General features: G+C 42.1%; 1 protein-coding gene across 1 annotated transcript in view; it reads right to left on the bottom strand.

The window, feature by feature from the left end:
• Positions 1–21,246, bottom strand: part of LRRC7 (leucine rich repeat containing 7) — a gene marked incomplete at its 5' end in the record, with an annotated part of 77,663 nt that extends 56,417 nt beyond the window's left edge. The window contains 4 exons of the mRNA XM_006038862.3: positions 6,447–6,647; positions 17,423–17,547; positions 19,017–19,116; positions 21,177–21,246. Of these exons, the coding sequence (XP_006038924.3) occupies positions 6,447–6,647; positions 17,423–17,547; positions 19,017–19,116; positions 21,177–21,246 (496 nt within the window). The remainder of the gene's footprint in view (positions 1–6,446; positions 6,648–17,422; positions 17,548–19,016; positions 19,117–21,176) is intronic.
• Positions 21,247–25,106: the final 3,860 nt, after the last annotated feature.

Below are 25,106 nucleotides of genomic sequence, written 5' to 3'. Positions count from 1 at the left end.
ATCCACAATCTTAAATGAGTTTATGGCTAGGGACAGACATAAAATGGTTTAAGTGATCAGAAACTGGTTTAAAATTGTAACAGAATACATGTTCAGTGGCATAAATCAATTTGAAAATGGTTGAAACCAGTTTGAGATCAATCTGGTTGAACTGTATCAGACTTAGCTGATTTGGATCAAACCAGTTTATACAAGGTCTGTCTCAGACCCCTTGCTGGTTTAAGTTAAACCACACTTCCCCCAGCATCCCGGCATGTTCTCTAGGCTGGGTGGGGCTCTCTGCTCCACAGCAGAGCTGGCCTACCCCCCTGCTCTCTGGCTGCAGATCTGGCAATGACTTGCAGGCTGCTTCCCTCCACCACCCCTGCTGCCTTACCAATCCCTGCTAAGCAGGAATTCTCCCCTCCCCTCCTCTCTGCCTTGCTGAGAGGTGTCTGTGTATTAGCCAACAGACAACATGCTGGCTCTGGTCTATGCTGTGACAAAGGCAGAATCAACAGGTAGCTGGCAATGTTCCTCTGGTGTTTTCTTAATGGGGTGATAAACACTGAGTTAGGGGGTGATAAACAATGTTATCAATTCCCTGATGGGCTAATCAGAGTCCTGTTGGAGCTTGGCCATGTCCCCCGCCCTGCACAGCTCAGCACTGTGAAGCAAACTAAGGGCTGCTCTAGTGCCCCCTGGCTTCTAGCTTGAGGCACTGCAGGCATGTGTGGGAACGTCTATCCACCTCCAAATTGGTTCAAGCTTTGCAGGATAGATTAACCTGCAAAGACTGAATCAATTCAGGCTCAGGCTTTTTGAATGTCTGTCCTTAGCCCAGATGTATCTAAGAATGTAAAGATACAGTGATATTAATTTGGAGACATGACACTTGCAATCATTCCTTACAAGATGTAGATATGTCCCACAAGAGATATGGGGTGAACTAGGTCATCCTATATTTCTTTCTGCCCCAAACAAATACATTTCTATACTACTTTTAAGACAATGAAAAGCCATATTTAGTTGCTTTAAAGGAAACTGCTTACTTGCTGTTACTGAAAATAGAAAATGGTACATAGGATTTGAAGTATATCCTGTTACTCATTTTAGAAGGTAATTTTGATGATTGGAAAGTTAGTCTCACAGATTTTCATGGAAAATTTATGGCAAAGAAAGCACAAGAGAACAGAGTGGAAACAAGCCCGAAAAGCTCCTGAGGATATAAAAAGTGTTTTACATAAAATGGAATCTTCTAATTATTAAAATTGGTTTGAATTGAAATGCTAAATTAAAAGACAACCAAGTATTTAATTTGCATTTTAACCTAGAGTCCTATCCCTATTTACTAACTACCTGAAGTTCTAATCACAATTTAGATCTGATTTATTCAACTGTTGCTTAAGCTTGTTCTACTGGTTACTATGTCTTCTCTTTATCATTTGAAAAGAGTGAAATCCAATCATAAAGGGGCAAGATATCTCATATAATTTTAAGATGTACATTAGAATGGAAGATGATGAAAATTTCCTCCTTCAGGTTATAAAATTGTAGATATGGATGGAAGGGACTAAATATAAACTAATGTAAACCACTATAGGCAGAAATTGGGGGTTCTTTATATAAAATAAGTAACTTATCCCAGTGAAAAGCTTCTTTTAAAAAATGTCCTTTTAAGAAATCAGACAGAGATTAACAAGTAGCATGGGGACAGGAGACTGTAAAGTAATATAGCTAACTAAGGTTAGAGACGTGTAATATGCTGCATCACTGAAGTAAAATACTCATGTAGTATAATTTCTCTCTAATTGGGTGACGGTTAGAACAGACTCTTCCCTTTCCTCTTGCTAACATGACTGCTATGTAACTAGTCTTGACAAGGTACCAGGGGACCTAAAATCCAAATGCAAGCAATCACCTGCAGCTGTTACAAAGACAAAGAATAAAAAGAAATCTCTTTTCAGCCACTTTCAACCACTTAAGGCAGAAAACAGAGACAGTAATAATTTAGACAGCTTCATCAAGTTGCAGGAAAAAGTTTTGCTTAGATACAGAAAAGTAGCATTGCTTCTTAGAGTTTCTGTGTGTTAAGTAGTTTGTTTTTTTTAACATATACGTCTATTGCCACATACATCAGCAGATTATACACATTACAATAAAAAGACAGACTAGAAATTAGTATTTTTTCTTCTACAAACGTTGATGCATTTTGCTCACCAGAGAATGGAACATATGTGTGACTACATAATTTTGGTGAGTTTATAGTTCCATTATTTCCAAAAGAAATAATGAAAATTAAGGATTTAAAATAAAACAGTAAATGACTTGACTTTGAATACTCTGTTTCAAAGTACAGTAAAAGCCCTATTATCTGGCATTTTACTAACTGGAATAATCTATTAACCAGATTTCTGGATGACCACCTGGATGCAAGGGGGTGGGGGGGAGAGAGGAGGGAAGCTTGATGCAGCGGCCCCTACCACCACCCACCACCCTGTGCTGCTGCCGCTCCGTATCTGGCCAAAATGTCTACCCTAAGCTGCCACTGCTCTGGCTGCCACCAACACCCCCCCACCCCCAGCTGCACATCCGGCTGAAAACAGCTGGCCTCAGGTAACCAGAATTTTTAGATACCCGACACCCCCATTCTGCACTCGTGCCAGATAACAGATTTTACTGCATCTACTAAAACATTCCAAAGGCTTAAGGGATATCTGCGAAGAAAAATAAAACTCACTTTTATTAAATTCCAAAGGCAATAGAAATATTCTAATATAATAAAAGCTTTAGTCCGTCTATCTGCAATGATTTTGCCCAACTGTGCATGCACTGATTGGTTGTGCGGGCCAGGCAGGGTGGGCAAGGTCAGGGCTGGTTGAATTCAAACAGGAACCCATCTGCTGGTGCCACCTCCTTCTGCAGCTTCTGGTACGGTGGCTCCCCACACCTCGCCTCCACAGAGGAAAAGAAAAAATTCCCACGAGCATTTTACAAGAGGTGGGGCCAGCTGAGGAGAGGCAGGAACCTGCCTGTCAACCCTACCTCCTCCTGCAGCCTCTGGTGCAGCTGCTCCCCCCGCCCCACCTCCACAGAAGCTCTTTTTAACAGTGTCCATGCTCTTTTAAAGTCTTCTGATCTCTGTCCAGGTGGGTTTTTTAAATCTGCCCAAATGTCTGGTTTTTCCCTTTGCTCTGGGGGTGGGAGCAGGGGAAGAGGATGGAAGGTGGCAGGGAGCATACATGGACCTACCTGCAGCCATGTGGTGTTCCCTGCTGCCTGCGACTGCCTCCCCCGCTCCCACCCCCGGAACACAGCAAAATCCCAAACATTTGGTCAGGGCAGGGGTATGGGGGCTGCAGCTGCAACAAGGCAGGGGGGAGGGTTGCCTGTTCTCCAGCAGGGGAAAGGGGTAGGGACGCAGCACCGGTGCCTGTGCTTGGAGGGGCTGAGCAGCCACTGTCCAGGGAGGGAGGAAGAGAGGGGGAGGGGGCTGTGGCCAGGCTGCCCGCAGGGCACTGCAGCCCTATCCCATAGGGGGGGGGGGGGGCACAAGCCTCACCTCCTCTTCCCTCAGCCCGCGCTAGGGCCAGACACGCTCTGCCACTGCCTGCATGAATCAGAGCCACCACGCTCCAGCCTGGGTAGGATGGGCCCAGCAGGGCTGGGAAAGCAGGGGACTGCAGGTTGTGAGTGAGGGGCACTGGGGTAGGGGGACTGTGGGTTGGGAGTGCAGGGGGCTGGTGACATTGACAGTGCCAGGGGGCTGTGGGTCAGGAGAGAGGGGCACCAGGAGGAACAGAGGGTGGGAGGGTGTGGGTCAGGAGTGAGGCACACCATCAGGAGCAGGGTCAGGACATACAACTCTCTCAGTTGCCCTCTGGTGTCTCAAATGCAGCAGTTGGCCACTAGGTGGAAGAGAGCTGGTTTCCATTTAGCAGGGGCATGGGAGACTGGTGCCACCTGAGTCGGGGGGACACTTGCCCCCCCAGCAGCCAGTCAAGAAGTGGCGCAGGGTCCCCTCATAGCCAGTCGCACATGCCAACCTGGAAGCAGCGTTCCCTCTAAGCTGGCTCTGTGAGCGAACATTGCCTGGAAGGACCAGGGAAGCACCCGGAAGTGCCAGTGGCACTTCTCCTGGCTGCCCCACTCCCCAGCCAGTACTCTGTGGGGGAGGGGGGAGACATCAGCACTCTCACCTGCCCCACTGCCTGCCTGCCAGCTAAGTGGGGAATGCTGCTGTGAAGGGATGCACCAGCACTCTCAGGGGGTGCACATGCATCCCTGTGCATCCCCTATGTGTTGCTGCTGGCTGGGGGTTGTGGCTTGGGAGTGTGGGGCACTAGGATGGGGGCGGGGGACTGTGGGTTGGAAATGAGGGTCACTGGCAGCACCAGGGGGTTGTGGGTCAGGAGTGAGGGGCACCAGCAGGGATGGGAAGGGCTGCAAGTCGGGAGTGAGAAGCACCATCATGGCCTAGGGGGGCAAGGTACTGCAGTTTGGTGAGTGAGGGCCACTGGCAGGGCTGGGGGCAGTACATTGAGGGAGGGGCAGCAGCAGGACTGGGGGGGGCGGGGGCTGTGGCTTGGGAGTGTGGGGCACCAGGATGAGGGCAGGGGACTGTGGGTTGGAAATGAGGGTCACTGGCAGCACCAGAAGGCTGCAGGTCAGGAGTGAGGGGTACAGCAGGGACGGGGGGTGGGGGGCTGCAGGTTGGGAGTGAGGATTTGAAATCCTCATTCATGTTGGGCAATTGGCTAGTTTACCCTATAAATATAAACACACATATCAGTACAATAATTGGAGCAATGGTTACTGGGACCTCTGGATGGTCAAAACAGTCCAATTAATGCCCTGGTACAGCTGAAAAAGAAAAATTCATATAGTTACACAGTTACTGCTGGCACCAGGATGGTATATTTTAAGGACAATGCATCAGAATATTTACATTATAAGGGGATGGAAAAGACACCTTGATAAACTTCAAATGACTTTGTTTTCTAATGTTTTATTTAAAAAAATGCAGATTGTGCAGAGATTTCAAGAGTGCACGAAGTGTTCTCTGTAGCTCTCCCATAGTTAATCATGGAATGCTCAGGAAGTACTCCTGGAATGAAAAAATTATTTTATCATTCATTCTTTTAATTGATCCAAAAAGGGGTTAGATTCAGTCCTTGTGTAATTGTGTAAATGTCCACTAAAGTCAAAGGAGCTCAGCCTTCTTATAGCAGCTTTGAACCAGGCCTATCATATCTAGAATAAATTCTGAAGAAAATTACTTTCAATAATATTCAAGTTAGAATTGCACATTAGAACTGTAATGTACAAACTAACTCTCTCTTGATAAATATTTATTTACCAAGGGCCAAGTTTTGAATTCACACTGGCAATAAATAGAAGGTTGTAGGTAGTAAGTATGTTATGTAACTTACTGAACTACGTTACTATTCTATGCCACTGGAAGCAACAGAACCTTGACCTAACTTAATAGCAAAGCCACAAAACAGATTTGTCACTGAATATTTGAATAAAGATGACATTTATGTGCATATGCATGAAATATAAATTACTTTAAAATCCATTCTTCTGCTGACATACATGCAAGGCTGCCAAGCCAAGACAATTTTTTAAAAATTGATAATCTGTAAAATTTTTAGTAAATAAAACCAACCTTTTTTACTGACTTATGTTTTACATAGTGTAAATATAACCCTTCTGCCAGGCTCTGGGTGAGGGCCAGGTTCAAATTTAGAAGTTTAATACCAGCCATTATAAAGAAGTTTGGTTCTCAGTAAAAATAATTTTCTTGGCTTGGCAACCTGGTTTGATAACAGCAATGGCTTTAAAGCATACCACCAGCAAGCCAGTGGTACCCTATTCACCACACGATACCACAATATCCCCAAATGTTGCCCACCCAGTCTTATCCCTGCTGGCCCTGACATCCTGTCCCAGCACAGATCCACAAAGAAGGACTACTGTCTGTCTACTTGCAACTCACTAGTGTTACAGGCAGGCAACAGAATGCAGGAGCAGTGGCAGCACATGGCTGGGACAGAAGGGGACTACAAAGAATACTCCCTGAAAGGAGCTGTGCTCCAACTCAGATACCAGGTGGTACTGCTGTACTCTATCTGTCCTTCAACATCCAGACATTTTCAGAGGTGGAGCTTCAGTCAAGCTCTTTGTTGTTTAGTTTTTACAAACAACTCAATTGTTATGGATTTTATGGACAGGCTTTTTTAACCTGTGTTTTTTTAATGACCGCTCATAACTTTATGGACAGCTGGCAACCCTGCATAGATGTCTCATAATTAAGGAAAAATAATTTTTAAAAACTTGAAACCATAAATAATTGCTTATGTTGCTAGGACTAGCATGTGATGCCAGTTACATGTCATGTGATGAAGCAAGGCTAAAACCTCATTTTGAGCTCTTGAAATAAAACACCAATTCTGCAACATTACCTCCACTGAAATCTCCTTTGTTGCCATGGGCCACTTGTGCTCATATTTTTCTTTCATGCTTTGCTCAGGGTTGGTAGTTGGTGTCGAGTTTTCAGGCCGTACTCCATGACTTGTTTTGCCCACCATATTTTGAACTGATTTTACCATATTCTTTAAATCTTCTGGGTATGGGGTTGGATAACGTTTTAGATTTATTTCAACCTGAACAATTTAAAAAGAATTAACACACATGCACAAAACCCAAAAATGACATACAAATTAAATTTATGTTTTGTCGGTTACAGCTAAGTGCATAATAAATAAATGGTGAATTAAAGTATTTGAGGAAATGTATTACATATATTTGTCCTCATGAAATATTTTTAAAGTCACTGGGCTGGAATTTGATCTCAGTTATACAACTATTAATTTGGTATGAAACTCTCCTGATGTAAAAATCAGATCAGAATCCATCCCTTTGAGCTTATCTTTTACAATGTGGCTCAGAATCTGCATTCAGATTTAAACTGCTAACATATTTGGACACTTCTCAGTTACAAACATACTATACTATAAGTCCAGACTAATGCTGCTAAATTCAGTGGATGGAGTTACTTTGGATTTATAACAGAATAACTGAGAACAGAATTTAACCTACTGGGCAGCTATTGTCGTTTGTTGTGTACACGTATCTCATACTCATATCAACGGATTCACTTTTATGCATCTAGAAATACAGAAGAATAAATCTCTAGTTGCTTAATTCCATCACCTTGAGTGACTTTAGTTTAGTGACAGTCCAGTTAATTTCCTATACTATTCAATGAAACTCAAAGCCTTAATACATCACACATTTAAGGTGCAGACAGAACTGGCCATTTTTGCCCAGCCGGGCCACAGAAAGCAGTCTATAGCAATAATCAAACAAGTGCACAGCAGCAGACAGCATAAAAAATAGCCTATTGGGTGAAAATCTGGCCCCTCGTTGCATGAGGTATCAGATAAAGACTTTTCAAAATGTAGCATCTTCTGTAACGTGTGTCTGTGCTGCCTCCCAGCCTGTTGCTGTTTTCAGAATGGGAGGGGGGAAAGGGAGTGGAGAGAGTTCAGTCTAGGAGTTTTTCAGCCTGCCCCCTGGAGGGTGGGGCAGGTGTATTGGAGCCCCCTGAGGTGGAAGTGTTTCAGTTCACCCACCCCACCATTCAGCACCAGCTGGGGAGCCCCAAGAATGAGCTCCATCCCCTTCCTTTCCCTTCTCCCATTCTGAAAACAGCAAGCACTGGTAGAGAGCCCATGGCTGTTGCTATGGGAATCTGGCTGCAGACTTCCAGCCCTCAGCTAGGATTCCCCTCCTCCCTGGAACCAACAGTGAACTTCTGTTTGGTCTGGGATAAGGATGTAACTCAGAATGCTTTGTAGAAAAGATTCTGAGTTACAGCTGGGAGCTGCACTTCTGTCTGCACCCTTTGTGTAACCCACCTTCACAACGATGTAAACAATGAGGAGAAAAATATAATGTATAACTCTGTAATGCTATAGCTCACTAGAATCTTGTTTAGAGTTACTCCAGGAAAAAATAAATCAGCGCTAAAGCTATATTATTTTAAGCTAACACAAGTCTGGGTATTGTGCATCCACTTCTGTGTGTGGACTGCTATTTGTTCAAAGCAAAAAGACAGTGGCAGCAGCAGAAAGATGATTCTGCTGGACACTGGTATAACGTATATCAGTATACACAACTAATTCAACTTACACACACATCATGGGTGTGTCCACATGATGTGGACACACTTGCAACAGCTCAAATAGGAGCAGCACAAATTTGTGCTGGGGATTTTTGCCTCAGCACATGTGCCTAGACATGCACTTTGCTACGGGGCAAGTTGTGCCACTTGGGGCAAAATGACCCTGCCCAGCTCTGCAGCCAGGGGGAGTTACAGCCTGGGACAGCACCACTATGTGTGGGTGTTGGTGTGGGTGTGTGTGTGGGGGGGTGTATAGCTATATCTGTATGTGTATATATATATATATATAGAGAGAGAGAGAGAGAGAGAGAGAGATCGATCATTTGGGCAATGTTTTATTGATATATTTACAATCTTAAAGTGATTTGGAAGCCTACCAATGTCTCTATCATCATAATAAAATAAATTCTAAATATCTATATGCTTTGATGTTTGCTTTTGGCTTTCTTACCATAGGGAAGTTAGAGCTCCCCCTGACCTCTTCACTTTGCAGGAGGGTTGTGGGTGAGTGTGGAGGTGGTGTAGGGCTTGCAGGAGGAGCTTGGAGGGTGTGGGTGGGATGTGGAGTTTGCAAGGGGGGCTGCCACCCCCTCCCCACAGCGCCAGCCGGGCTGTGCTGGCGCCAACACTGCCAGACCCACAGTCTGTACAGGGAGAACGAGACTGGCCAGACCCAACCTGGCCTGGCACGGCCCACTAACACACATGTGGACAAGACTGGGATGTGTGGTTCTGGGACGTGTGGCTCTTGTCCAAAGGTGCGCACTAGCTGGGCAGGCCAGGCCGGGTCCCTTTGGGCCTGTTCTCCATGAAGGTCAGATGGTAATACACAACCGCACGGCTGTGCCTACAATGGGCTATGGTGCATCGCCGCCTGACCGTCATGGAGAACAGGCCCAGCCTGGCCCAGTCCAATACAACCTGACCTGACCTGACTCACCCAGCTAGCACTCACCTTTGGACAGGAGCCGCACGTCCCAGGCTTGTCCAAAGGTGCGCTAGCGGGCCGTGCTGTGCTGGGTCGGTTCCTGCCAGGACTATTCTCCCCACACAGACCACATTTCCAGCAGTGCTGTCGCCAGCACAGCCCAGCTGGTACTGCAGGGGGTGGGAAGGATGGGCATGTGGTGGCCCCCCACAAACCTACCCCCACACCATCTCCATACACTCCCCGCCACTCCCCACACCCACAACCCTCCTCAGAAACTACACAGCTCCCCCATCCCTGCTTACCTGGGACAGTGCCTGTTTGCCCCGCTCACAAAGGGTGCATGCTGGGGCAACAGAAGTACTGCAGAGATGCTCTGGCTGGATACCAGAGTGTCTCTGGAGGACCCATCACTGGTTTGCCTCAGGGCACAGTCCTAGACCATGCCCTACCCTGCTTTTTTTCTGTGTTTTTTTTTTTTTTTTTAAACACATGGATTTCCAGGTATCAAATTTAGAGCCAGTGCTGCAGATATGCAGTGCGAGCAACGGTGTTTTTGTTCCCAGTGTGCCTCTTGTGGCATCTCAAACTACTTTGAGACACCACAAGAAGCACGTGCGGGTTCGTCTGGATATGCCCCATGTGTCTAGGTTGTCCTTAATAATATACATGCAGCATTATAATTTGTATAAAATAAAAGGATGTAAAAAAATACATCTAAGGTTTCAATACACAGCAGATATCTATTAATAGGTATGGCCAATATGCAAAAACATAATTAATTTTAAAAATTGAAACTAATCAGAACTAACACTTCATTTTGAAATATAATGACTAAAAGATAAAAGATAATACACTTTGACATGCCTTTTACTATAAAAGGTAAGTGTAGGATTACTATGTTGTGAATTATTATGGAAATCCTAAAGGAAAAAATAAACTGGGAGACTAATATATACAGTGCTACTAAAAAGCTTTGATTGATTTACAGTTTAAAAAAAAATCATATTTATATATGGCCTTATACAAAATTTCCATCATCCAAAAATCTGGGCCGTTATGTAAATGTAAGATTTGTAATATAACCTTATGAGTGACTGGGAATCAAGCAAGATAACATATGCACCATAAAGGACTATATAAAGAATAATATACTATGACTAAATGAGTTACATCTGGAGAGGCAACACATTTAATACAAGGGTTTTCAGTAGGGTTCAAATGTATCATTATGTTAACTACCATTCAGCAGTAAAAACATTGTCAGCTTTGTTAGATAAAATCCATTGGGAAGCATGAATCTTCTTAAGAGATATTAAAACTATTAAGAATGACAATTACCAATGAGATCTAGACTCCAATTCCAATATTGTTCTTTTATGTTTTATACTTAAATGTTACCTCAAAAGTACCATGCCTCTGGGGAAAGAATTTCCAAAGTGCAAAATTGCTGATGGAAGAATTTCTTTTTTTAATTTCAACTCTCAAATCTATTTTAGCTTGGAATGATACAACTGATTGAAAATCACTTTTAAGGGAAAGATACAAAATGAAAATTATACACACTTCTAGTTTAATTAAACCTGAAATTTTTTTGCTGAGTTATGCTCGATAAAACTCAGCTGAAATCACTAGAGCCTCTCTGCAGTGTTGGGTTCGCAGCACCCTGCACTTTTAAAATGGGTTGCAGATGAGAACTGGACATCCAAAGAAACGACAGTGGGGGAGCAGGGACTTCCCGACTCCTCACTCCCCATCTCTGCTTTCACATTGGTAAAGGGAGGGGGAGAAGATTCCATGGTCTCTGGGTCCTGGTGCCCAGGGAGCTTTAAAGAGAGTGCCTACAGTTGGACTGCTCCACAGCGTCTGGATCCTCGCACCCGGGCAGCTTTAAAGAGTATGGCTGCCCCAGCAAAGCTCTCCGGGTGCCAGGACCCAGAGACTGTTTCTCTACTGTCCCCTGGTCCCAGCTGCTATCCTCAGCTGCTTCAACAGGTGCCCTGGGAACTTAGAAAAACTGATGTACAGCTAGGACTCCCAGCTGATCATTCACATTTTTTTTTTTTAAAGGTCTGGGGCACTATGATCCTGAAATCAGTGAGATGCTCCCTGGTGTTTGGTTCAGGAAACTGTCCCCCAATCCCTGAGGCAATTCCATGTCAGATGTAAAACTTGGCTGAATACTGGGATCTGTCATGGGTCCACCCAGACATGCTAGATGTTCAATTTAAAGTGTGATATAAATGAGTCACAGAGATGTCACACATTATATGTGGAATATCTTTGTGGCCCGTTTGCTATATTATCGTGTCATAAATTGGATTCAATGTGGGTCAGTATTACTATTTATTGTGTGATTAACGCTGTAATTATATCTTAAATGTAACATAGGATCCTTGGTAAAATTGTTTATCAATAGGATTCCACAATAATCCCACTAACGTCTACTTTACAGAGAGAAATGAGTATGTATGGCAAAGTGTTTATGCAGATAGGAAAATGGCTATGTGGAGACATTCCTTTACTGCAGGGATTTCCAGTCCACTTACAACCACTCAATTTGAGCTCTTTTTTTCGTGTTTAGTGCAAGGGAGCCGTTTTGTATGACTTGGAAAAGTTAGCAAACCAGCTACCACATGAAATTTATTTCCCAGAAAACTTTATAGATTGCCACAACCCTGAACAGAAATAATTCTCCACATATGTCTTTTATAATGAACAGGTAGAGATGGAATATTTATGGGGCAACTGGTGGGCTACAGCCAACATTAGGGTAAGAAATAAAAGTAATGCTCCCAACAAGGAAACACAAAAAGGATTGCTATCTGTGAAGACCCACTCTGTTCTTCCTGTAGTTCTTGGACTTCTGGTAGCCTTATATATACTATAAAAACATTCTAATATTATGAAAGCCTTTGTCTGTCTGTCTGTAACTCTTTATTCACACTCTGATTGGTTGAGTGCTCCAAGACCGTTCCAGACAGGTGGCAGCATGCCGCCATGACGGTGGGGACACAGTAGAGGGGTGAGGCCAAAGCTGATGACCTTGCACCCCCACCCCGGCCCTGCTCCCCGTTGGCCTCACCCCACCTGCTCCAGCCCCTCAGTCCACAATGTCATGGCAGCACTATCCCTGCTGTCCCCTAGCAGAGCTGGAGTGGGGGGGCAAGGGCAGCGGTGCTGGCATCGACCCCCTCCCCAACCCTGCTCCTTGGAGGCAGAGGTCGACAGAGAGGGGGAATGGGCCCAGACCCAATGCGGCGGGGGGGTAGGGGAAAGTGAGGGGGAATGGAGCTGGGCACCAGGCTCCATTCCCCCTGCCCCCACATGACAGTGGGGACTGAGTGGCCAGAGCAAGTGGGTGGCTGCTGGCTTTGCCCCCTGCTCTGGCACACAGGGCTGGATGCAGGGGTGGGGGAGGGCACACGGGGCCAGAGGTGAATCGAGCCTTGCCGTCACATACACCTGAACCCCAGCAGCATGGGGTGCTGGTGGTGTAGCACTGGCTTCACCCCCTCAGTCTGGCACACAGGGCTAGATGGGGGGGGCACATGGGGCCAGAGGTAGAGAGGTGGCACCGTGGGGCGCTGGGTGGTGGTGCTGCCTCCCCCTCCCCCACCCCATCAGTCATGACAGGCAACGGCGGGGATGGGCTGGGACAGCAGAGCGGGGTGGTGGGTGGTGGTGCTGCATCCCCACCCCCCTCCCTCATCCCCATCTCCCTGCGTCATTCTTGATGGGTAATTGGTTAGTATAATACATAATATGCTACAGTGGCAGGGCACCAAATGTGTTTGACTGTGGCAGTTGATGTTCTGTCAAATGACATCAAGTATGAACAGGGAAATTTCACCCAACTCAAAAATAGTGGTAAAGTTGGTCATGATACTGAATTTCATTTCATCATTCTTTCTGTTCCATCTATACAGATTCATTAACTATCACTAGTTAGAGAAGGATTGACATAAAGTCATAAAATGAAAACAGATTTATTTTTGAAAAAGAGTAAGTTATGACCAACTGCTAATTCCATAAGGGAATAGGAAAGTGTTTAAATTTAGTCAAGCATAGAGTGGACTCATGCTGGAACAGACTCATTTATATCAACTATCTGCATGAGAAGTCAAAAACTCTTATAACTCAGACTGACTGGCTTAGTCCCACTGGAGCAGGGTTTAATACACATAGGGAAAGCACTGGTGATGTGGACATTCAGATGCAGTGAGCCAAACATTTATGAAGATGGTCTGTCTTAGTCCAGTGGAACTTGGGTAACTTATATGGTGTAAAAAGCATTCTGTACTCTTGTTACTTCTGTACTTTTTCTCCCAATCCATTAATAACTATACTGGTTCAGAGGTCATGTTGCCATTCATACCTGCTAAACTTCAACCCCACCTAATAAGCCTTAGATAAAACTAAGTGCAAATGGAAAATGAACTCTAATATTTTTCAGTAGAAAATATATGGGATTAGGAAGCGAGTATCCCATGTTTCTGATTCCAGCACTAGGCTATGCGGAGCTTCAGTCCCCGATTCAATTCAGCGGAGATTCAGTCCGATTTGGTGGCTGAATCTCCAAATCCGAATCAAAGGACTCTTTAATCTCTCTAAATCGAATTGGAACTCTCTGAATCAATTTGGAGATATTTGGACAGATTTGGCGATTCGGTCATAAACACAGCTTTAAATGTTTTTTCTACATACTTCTAGGTAGCAGGTGGCTCATGAATACTGCGATGTTGGGGCAGATTGAGCATCCCACAGAAGTGCGGGGGGCTCCCCAGCATGCTCAGCAGCAGACCCAGAAGTGGACCAGAAGCACTTCAAGTCCACTTCTGGAGACTGGTGCCTTCTGGGTCGGGGGGGGCACTCAGGGTCCCTCCAGGGCCGATTACCAAGCCAGGGGGGTGCGGAGGGGCCTCCCCGTGCATTCCCCAGTGTACCCGGAAGTGGACCAGAAGTACTTCCTGTCCACTTCCGAGTTTGCTACTAAGCACGCAGGAGACCTCCCCCCACCGTGCCCCTCTCTGCATTCACAAAGTGCACCTGGTACCTCAAGGTATGTAGAAAAAACATTTAAAGCTGTGTCTATGTCCGAATCTCTGATTCCTCAAATCAGCATCGAATCTTCATATTTGGATTTGGCCAAATCAAATTGGGGACAGTGATCTGAATCAATTAATTGAATCGCTGTCCCTGATTCAGGCCGAATCCAAATCTGAATCGAATAGGGCCCATTTCGCACACAGCAGCTCTCTCCTGATATGATCATCTCTCAAACTGTACAGTCACAAGCAGATGTTCATGTGGGGACAACTACCCCAAGATGAATAAACAAAGCAGGCCACCTTGGGGTTAGTTCCTTGAACATGCATGCTGAATACACATGGACAGTACTTGTACATTTGCTCCTCTCTGCACAGTAGATGGCAGGATTTGAACCAATGTATAAACCAGCAATTACCCTGTCTAGTACTACATTTTACAACGAGAATTTATTCAAGTGAAATATTGTTATTGAAATATATAATCAAGCTGCATTGAAATAGATATGCGTGTGGTTTTTAATATACTGTAATATAAAAATGAAATATGTACCAATGCCATAACAAGAAAAATATAGCACTTTCCAATGTGGGATTCTTAAAAATATGAGGGTGTTTTAGAAGCTAATGGCAATTTCAAAACAAAACCATTGTGTGTGCAATGATAACTGAGCCACATCAATTCTCTATATGGTTGCAAACAATGGGTGGGTTCAATAATGCCACCATCAGTGTTTCCCACTGTTGTGTAGTTTCCCATTTTGTCGCAGAGAGAAAACATGAGCAGTGATTTTGCCATTAGTTTCTGAAACACTTTTGTATATTAATAGAAATAGCATTCTGTTTGAACTCATTTCTAAATGTTACTATAAGTCAGAGGTGCAGCTTCTTATTTAGCGAATGCATAACATACAAATGGATACACATGACACGTTAATCCACTAGTCACAAGATTTTAGGCTGATGTAAATTAACCAGAGAACTGATTGATTTGATTTAAGATTTTAATGTAATTATTTACTATGAGGCCATGATTTTTTTTTAAAGTCAGTTTGTTTTCCGTTTAACAAAATCTTCAGTAGAAAAGAGTGCATTTATTCTGCTCATAACCAAATGGTTGGGAACTTGCAATTAAAAAGTTAAAAGGAAATGGAAGCCCCAGTGAGAAGTCCATTTAGTAGCTGTAAATAAAAGTGTGCGTGTGTGTTCTTTTATTTTACACACTTTAACAAGATATGTTGATACCATTACCCATATGAGCTTATCTTATAGTTGCCATTTTGCAATGTGGGTTGCTTTCAGTAATTTTCAAAACTTTACAGTTGCAAAGTAGTTGATCTATGATAATTCCCTGCTGTTATTCTGGAAGCAGAGAATCTTATGCCAATGGAGAATATAAGGACTGGATGATGCTGACACTGCTGACCACTGAAAATGCTGACATTGAGGCACTGTACAGAAGGAACTATTTCATGCTATCCAGACTGTTCTCTCCAATGACTCATTCACCAGACAACTCAGGCAATTTCCTGTCTCACTTAGTCCTAATTACCAACACTGTAATAGGCTCCTTTTCTTCTGAATTGCCTCTTTGTTCCTCAGTTGCTCCTAGACCTGTGGTACTAAGATTGCCATAACATTCTTCTTTTCCAAGTCTCAGCTGTTACTTTCATGTCACTGGTGAACCTTGTCCATGGATTTCATCGTAGCTCTCATGTAGTAGCTATACAGCAGCTCTAGCTCTAGTACACTGTAGCTCTAGTAGCTCTACAGTTATCTTGGGAAGTAGACAACAAAGATGTCTCACTTCCCATCCCATTCTTCCCAATAGCCCATGGAATTATCCACTTGTTCACAGAATACATTTTCTGATTCAGTTTCCCTGGTTGTGTTCTGTTGGACCTAGGCCTTTAGTTTAGCTCCTATTTTTTAGCATGAGCTCTGTAAGGCTTTGGCATAGAGTCTGTCCTTGCCTCTGCAGATCATTCCCAGACAAATGGAGAAGCAGAACATGCATACCCAGATTTCCAAGCATTACCTCCACAGTTCCTTGAACAGTTTCTTCCAGCAGAACAATTAAGCCACTTTATAACCTCTTGTGGACTTTGCCTATAAAAACTGACCCACCAGAGTCAGTCAATTTTTTTGGTCACCACTCTCCTTTCTGATCTGCTTGCTTCCTCACTTCAGAACAATTATCTCCTGACTACTGTTTCACCAACATCATCCTCTGGTTTCCCTTTTCTGACTGGTTCCTTCTATGTTGAACCCCTTCTCACAGGGGTTTTGGATTGCGACTCCCCAACATCTCTTGCCCTACAATCTTGGGCAGTGGGTTACTTCTGACTATTTACCTTTATGCTTCAGGCAACCTGCCCTTGTCCCAGATATAAGGCAAAACCGTTTTTCAACTAAAGGAAGGTAACTGAATCTCTTTAAAATAGCACAAAATAAAAATATCTATTGCAAAGCCTATTTCTTTCCTTTTGCATGAATCTGTGAAGTCAGCCTGTTGTAAAAGGATCATCTAGAGTTGGCTAACAACTTGCATCTTTCTACCATTTTTTTTTCTTTTTACTAGAACTATCACAAGAAGGGCATGTGAAGATGTAGCTGGGCTCTCCCCGCATGGGCAAGTTTGCACAGCCAGCCAAAGTTTGCACAGCTATACCATGCAATTCTCAGTTTCCACACATTCATAAATGTGATTTACATTTGTATGACACTGGGCACATCTACACGTGCATTAATGTGCTGTAGTTACTGTGCATTAAGCCCAGTACCTGAAATAACAGGTACTAACTCAACACGCAGTAACCTGCGCTACTACGCAGTAGCACCAGGGCACACATTTTTAGCGACATTAATGTGCAGTAGACTAATTCTACTGCACATGAGCTCATTAGCACAAGTTTTACTGTGATGCACTAATGGGCAGTAGAATTAGTCTACTGAGCTTTTCACTTCGTGTGTAGTGTGCCCACTTTGTATCCAAACAGCTAAATCTATGAGCCTCAGAGTATCCTGAAGACATTCAAGTTGTGATATCCAGGTAACAAAAACCTCATCTGAAAATGTCAGAGCATACTGATGGGGAGAATAGTCTGTTTATTTTTTCATTAATTATTGTATTTGTTCTCAAATACTTTATATAGCTTAAAACAAAAAACTCAAGTTCTGTCATGGCCTCTATCTATTTGATTTTACCCACAACACACATGCAACAACATCAGAACAAGAACAAGTTAAAACAAAAGCGAGAAAACCCACAGTTACCTTAACTTTCCCTGCATTGTCTTCCTCTTCCTTTTTTTCTTCAAATTCAAAGGCTACAGTCATACGCTGCTGCCGTTGCTCCTCCCACAAAGTAGGGTTAAAACTATCACTGTCCGACTGGAAATCTATAGTTACATTCCAAAGTAATATATAAAAAAAATGGCGAGTAAGAGAATATACAACAAATGCACCATTCAAAGCACATGACATTTATTTTAAACTAAAAAATATATATATATGTTGTATTGAGCCTTAAGCCTTGCACTACTACAGACATGGCCAACCTATCACGCACAAGCTACAAGAGACACAGGCAGCTGCTGTGTGGGGCACATGAGCCCCAGGCACTCAGTGTAGGTTGGTGGCAGAAAGGCAGGCAGCAGAGTGCTCTGTGAAGCAGCGCTGGGGCAGGATGCTGCTGGAAGAGGTAGAGACAGATATTACAGCCAAGAGCTAGGTTAAACCTTCCCTGGGGCTCCGCAGTTGCTGCATTCAGAGCTCTAGATCTTCACTGGCCATATAAAACTGTGATAGCTGTGGGGCTAGGGAGTGGTTAACCTGGCTCTTGGCAGTGACACCTCTTCTTGCAGAAGTGTTCTGCCCCTGCTTTGCTCCGTGTGGCCAGGGCCAAAGCCCCCCGCCTCCATTCTGGTACCTCAGGGCACAAACTACCAGGGACTCTGGGGAGAACAGGGTGAATAACAGTGACAACTGGTAAACGGGGAAGGTTAACTTGTGGCATGCCTGTCAAAAAAGTTACACTGAACTTTTGTCTTATAATTGTATAAAGAGATGGAAAAGTGACACAAGTTTGTCTTAATTTTGCAAATAACTTTAAAGAAATAAATTGAAAAGCTGCTGCAGACTGGTTACATTTGAACTAAATACTGTCAACTATAGTATTAGAGAACTCCTATTAAGGTTATGGGACTGTGTAATCAGAAGATTAAGAAAGTGCTTTAGGTGAGAAGAAGGAGGATGGGAGAGTGGTAGACATTAAGGGTCAGATCCTTTCTTATTAGGCAAGTGTGATTCTATTCCATCCTGCTTGAGTCCCTGAAAATCCATTCACTCAAAAGGCTGGTGAGTCTTCCTTCTCTTTGCCACTTTTTATACCTTAGTCTTGAGGTGAATATGAAAAACCATTATGAAAATAGATGTTTTAATGGTTTTTCAGGGACTTAAGCATAGTGGAAGATTACACTTACATATTTGGTCAACTAACAGTATCTAGCCTTAAACAGCTTTTGCCACCAGAGCTATGAAAGAAAAGCAGCTCTCCTCCCACCCACAGTGTAAGTGTAAGACTATATTTTATATTATGTTACATCGTTCATCAATTAAATGAATTCAATGGGGTTAATCCTGTGTCAAGTAACAAAATTCGTCTCTTTCTTCTGACGTCAAAAAAGAGGACAAATCTTGCTCCAAAATATGCTGCTTTACATGCACTGTTTGTTATATTCCCATCCACCGAATCATGCTTGGATATCTTTATTCCACACCTCCCCACTTCTGTGATATAAATAATCATAATAATACATGCTGCAGCCTTTGTAGAAGAAACTGCTGAGTTTTTTGTTTTGTTTTTTACCTTCATCACCACGGGGTTGCTGGGGAAACATATAGTTAGTCAGTACTCTTTGCTTTGTTTCTGGATGAGCCTCGGTTTGTAAAGGGATAAGGGCCTTAGACTATAAATAAAGGACAAATGAAAATGTTCATCAGAATTTCAGTAATCTGTATTCAACAAAAATGTTTTTTATGATCTGATAAAACACAAAATATATAATGTAATTAGTTCCTCTATTCTAATGATTAGTTTCTGCATCTGGAGATTGAAAAATGCATTATTTTAATTTGGAATTTTCCCCTTGGGTTTCTCATTCTTAATTATACATATGTAAAATCATACGTGTAGAAATTTTTCAAGTGCAAGTACTACAGAAAAATGACAGTGATTAAGTAAAATAAGAAGCTGGGACGGCTAGGAAAAAGCACAGGGTAAGCATCTAGCATCTGATTTTAATCTGATTTCCCTGGAGTAAATGAGGAGTAACTTTACTATGGTCAGTACAGTTACAGTAGAATGATATTGGTACAAGTGAGTGGAATATTTGTCATCAGGCTTTGTGAATATTCAGATAAAGTAGTATATTTTAATGTAGCATGTAGGAGCCAACGTCGTAGACAAGTACAACATTCAAATTGTCTCTTGTAGAAAGCCCAAGTTATTGAGAACAACCTCCTCCCTCATCTTAAAGAGAAAAGAAACGTTCAGTATGTGTGCATCAAGCTGAGCTGTTAAATAATCACTCAATAGTTCACTCTAATGTTTCCTTTAGTTTGGGAGCTACATTTTTATGGCTGTACAATACAGATCAGTTTTTGACAAGTAGAAACAGAAATGAGAGAAAGAGAAAAGCTTTTAATTGACTTCATCAAAATCTCCTCAGAATTTGTGTAGAGATATTTATATAAGTTGTTAAAAACACTAAAACATTATCTTAGCTATATAAGTAAAAGTAGCAGTTAAGAATGACTCTGTATTTGCATGAAATCTATATACTTGCTTATTAATGAAGTTTTAGCATTTTCAGTGTTGATTTATCACTGAATCCACTATAATTGTTTTGTATCTCCATTCGTATCCCCAGGTAATTGGAAGTTAAATTAGGGCAATTTACATCTAAATAAAACAGTTACACCAGATTAACTTAATTTACTGAAGGATAAAAGTGGACAGATGAAACGGCTGAATCAGCTGATACAAGTTAATGAGCAGCAATAAGCTATGCGCATTTATTTCAAACTGATAATAACAAACAATATTTATATTATATTATTAATTCTATTTTGAACATATTCTATTGAAGAAAAATAAAGGAAGACTTGTCATGAACACATAATTTTGTTCTCCTCCACCTAATCTATCCACCCACCCACCCACACTTTTTTAGACAAAGAAAAGATACATTTGAAAAATTTAAATCAAAATTTTAAACCAACTTTGGAACTTAGAAGTTGAAAGGCAAAAGGACATGGGTTACTACAGGTCATTTTAAATGGTATTTGATGCCTAGTTCCCATTGATTTCAATAGGAGTTGGGTGTTTAAATACCTTTACAAATCTAATAGCAAGTACCTAAATCACTCTTAAGTATGGGACTTAGGAATTTTGATGATTTTGAACCTACCTTTATTTACCATCTTTATTTTCTATGAGCAAAGAATTTAAATGCTACTTTTGATCAAGTAAAAGATATAAAGATAGCAAAACACCAAAAGAGTATCAAATGTATAACCGTTAAAAGAAAGCCTTCCTTTTTCATGGAAGTAAAAAAGGGATAAATGGAGAAACTGAGGGGTGTGGGGAACAAAACACTAAGAGTGGTGTCATAGAGAGATTAAGGCATGGAGAGGACAGAGACCGTGTCCAGTATAAAATTCATGGGCCCTGTTTCCTGCCACAGGCCACAAATGTGTCATTTGAGAGAGAGCCCTGTGAATACTGTTAGCTTTAATTTATCACAATTTTCAGGACACTGAAACTTAGCAGATAAAAGGAACACATCCTTCCACAGTCAGTTTTTCTAGTAAAGTGGCTAACAAAGTGTACATTGAATCTAATGAGTCTAAATACTTCATAAGTACAGCTGAAATAATCTGTTAAAATATAGATTTTATCTGTGATAATTAATAAGACATCCTATACTTTGCTGTTAAAAATGAGATAAAAATGAAGTTATATTACCTGGTTGTCAGACAGCCACAAAGCTGCAAGTTCTTTAAGCTTAGTAAAAGTGAACGGTAAGTTCTTCAGTCTGTAAACAATAATATTAAAAACAATATGAATATTTCAAGTATGCAACAGCTTATTTTAAGGGACACTGTGAAGAATTTTATACAATATATGTTAGCTTGATCACATTAAATTTGGCATTTTTCATTTTTATTTTCTCTTTGGTTTTATTAAGGGCATTAATTCAATTCCTGCATTTAAAAGCTAAGGTCACACCAGCAGTCCAAATAAACTGACAACATCTTTTTGAGGTATTAAAGGAATATTGTCTTTACCTTACTTTTAACCAAAAATCTGTAGCTTTATGATTTTTTTTTATTGTCTAGCAAAAAGTTCTGTTTGAACTTGCCCAACCTCAGTCAATACGGGCAAAATTAAGGAATCAAAATAATGGCATATAACATAAAAAGCCAGTAGGTGAAAGCGTGGCCTTACAAAGTTAAAAGCAAATGAGGCAAGGGTTTCACTCAGTTTTTCTTGAACAGTACTTGTACTAAAATTATCATTTACTGTTTTAAGTCTCTATCAGAAATTATGCTGAAATATATTATCAAGCTTCTTTCTACATAGGGCAGTTTCAATGCTATCATTACACTTTTCCTAGAAGACAAAATGAAATAACAGCAAAACAAAAGTTGTAAAATGAAAAACTTCATCATATTTATGAACACATGGTTCCCCACAAGTGAACTGAACTTTTCACTTCAGATAAATTGTCTTGGTCTTTTAAGAGTAAGCTAGGAAAGGGGGAAAATGTAAATGATCTCTTTCAAAGAAGTATGTAATTTCTCTCTCAAAGAATATTGCCTCAGATTCCCAACTCCCAGCTCACCCCTACTCTATTCAAAAGAGGCATTTTCATAATCTACTTTCTGATGCAGTTTATCAGTGAACCTGGTCTGCTGTTAGAAAATTACCCTGTTTGGGCACCAGCCAAGTAGGAAAAAATTCAACCTACAGGTCACTGGACTGCTAAGAGGAAGAGAAAAATCCCACAACCTCAAAAATCCAGGTCAATCTAGCAGTTAGATGTGAGATAGCAATTTAACACATGACATTCTCAGCCAGGTCCAGAAACCTGTTCCAGCTCAGTGCAGAATGGCATCTGTTGGCAAAGGAAAGGGATTCTTAGCCAGCCTGTTGGGTGCACAGCAGCCAATAGGCTCAATAACATATCTTTGATCTATCTTTCTGTCAACCAGGTAATACAATATCCCCTTGCCCAAATCCACAAGAAGGCTGAGGCTGACATTCTATTTTTCCCGGTCATCTAAGTGGCAATTTCTTGGTAGTTTACAAGGAATTTTTAGCACTTGCATGTCCAGGGGCATTTAAATTTTACCTTAATTTTTAACTAATAGCTCTAAAGGCATAACTGCATAGATGCACATACTGAGCATGTTCTGTAGCAGTCGTAGCCCAGGTGCGCACCCCTTGTGGACACAGAGCATCTGACAATGGAGTCATCCAAAACCCACAACTACCAGACTTTGTTTCAGGAGTGAAAAAGGGCTGTGCATATATCCACCTGTCCATCTTTTGCCCCCATACCTCAGATACGAAGACACTCACCTGGCAAGCTGAAGATGCTAAGTTTTTGCACCTCTCACTCAAAGAGTGAACCAGGGTCACTCTCACTTCTTAGTACAGCAGTCTAGCCACTACACCACAGTTCAGCCAATATTTTCTGCCTTTTCCAGCACTCCTTTAGAAGATGAGCCACAAACATAGATATTGGGGAAAAAATGGATGTGGGCAATGCAGGGAAGAAGCTTAGAGACAAGGACTAAGGCTAGAAGCAAGGGCCTCCCCGCTTCCAGGCAAGTAGCCACCTCACTGAACAGCACACTTTCTGGCTTGTGCCCTTCCTCTTGATCCACATGCCTGCCCTCTCATGGCTGCCCAGGGCATCAGCTGCAAAAGGAGCACCAGACACAGGACTGGATAACAGCTGACCTGCGGTATGGTAGCTACAGTGCTGCTCTGGAAAGCAAGAGAGACCCAAGTTCTAACCCCTCTGCAGAAGGTAGATCCACGCCCTGCAGCCACAGCTATTTGGGGGAGAAGATGAGAGGTCTTGCCTACCTACCTACGGAGATGTCTCTGGGCACAAAGCTGTGTGTCCAGGAATGGAATCTTTCTGGATACAAAAATGCCTCTAGATCACTAAGAAGGAACAGAGCACCACATGCAGACAATCAGGAAGGGAACACAATGTCACTAAGTGCCTGCAAGAGAAGCGTGTGTTTGTGAAAAATAATTCCTAGAGGAGCAAAGGGCCTTCTTCCTTATGGCCCAGACAAAGCCTTGCCATTTCTGAGGGGAAAATCTTATTTTTAACTTTTTCTGTATTTTTGACTTTAAAAACATCAGGTATGTCACATAGCAATTTCCTTTTTTAATTGAGCTCTTAACAAAGGAAGCTTTCTTCAAAATGTTGTTTTAATTACAGATGTACCAACAAAGACAAACAAAGATGTTCTTACATAGTTTAAAGGGCATAATCGTATTTTCTTTTCTTTGAAGATTACTGATGAGTGGAAATGTTTCTAAAGCTATCATGTACTCCTAACAAATAAAAACATATATTTAATTGTCTGGGAGATAAGTCACTTTGTGCTATGCATTTCTAAACAAACCTTTTGAAAATTCATCTATTACAAAATGACTATGTTTTGCATGCTTTCTGTATCAACATTATCACCATATTCAAGGATGCAAATGATATGTAAAGACTATATATATCATTTCAGATGGAAAGTGTTGTATTTACATGAGATAATGCATTTTAAATAGCTATATTAAAAACCTAGATTTCCTCATCTATAAAAGTTAAATGTCCATTGCTGAATATTCTAATATTATAAAAGTCTACGTCTGTCTGTCTGTCTGTAATACTTTAATCGCGCTCTGACTGGCTGACAGAAACAGCCAATCAGAGTGCTGCAAGCATGGGGTAGCACCACCATGATTCTGAAGCTGTGCCAAGGACTGGACAGAGGGTGGGGGAGCCGAGGCCATCCCACTTCCTGCAAGAGGCAGAACAGTGGCAGCATGGGGTGTTAGGTGGCGGCACTCCATCCCAACCCCCTCCCCCTCATCATTCTTGATGGGCAATTGGCTAGTGAATATATATTGCCCTTGTGAGATAATAACCAATTTAATGGCTGTATGGATGAGAACATGTTATATATATATTAAGCCCTATAATTAGTACCCACATAAAACAAAAGGCTGCGTGAACTAGCTTTAGTTTAGTTTCCACTAGTGTATTATCTGTAGAATGGATCACAGATTTCTAACTTAATTACTACTTGTCTCTTGAATAGTACAGCTTGTGACATTCTTCATAAATTAACCTGACAAACTTAAGATCCAACTAAAGTTAACATAAGATTCTCTTACAGAGAAACTTTCAGATTCCATTACTCAGAGCTGGGTATCTATATAAAGAATGAGTTATTTACTAGGAAGAAAAAGTGATGTGGTAGAAAATGTCTGAGACACAGAAACTAGCATCGAATCAACCAACAGATGTGATAATAAAAGCTGGTGACCTCCAATGGCACACAATATTTACAGCCAGCTTTCTGGTACTGGTGGAGTGGACCCCAGGGAGAAAGCCAAATGTATATTTTTGGATGGGGCAAACCCAGGACAACAGGAAATACAACCCTGTTTTTTGTCTCTGCTTCCATGATGACAGAAAGGATCAGATATGAAGTGCTGCTGAATCACTAGTTTGTAACTGAAGTGTATCAGCAATTAGCTCTTAGAATTGTTTCCTTTAATGGAGGAGACGGATGACACCCAAGTTTGAATGTCAGAAGAAACTTCTACATTTTTTCTGCTGGGAGGGGAGAGGGGAAGCAACGCATCCTA

This window comes from Alligator sinensis, unplaced genomic scaffold (assembly GCF_000455745.1).
Source record: "Alligator sinensis unplaced genomic scaffold, ASM45574v1 scaffold1823_1, whole genome shotgun sequence".
Taxonomy (NCBI): Eukaryota; Metazoa; Chordata; order Crocodylia; family Alligatoridae; genus Alligator; species Alligator sinensis.
Note: the sequence above shows the minus strand (reverse complement) of the source record. Positions and strands in the feature narration are given on the sequence as shown.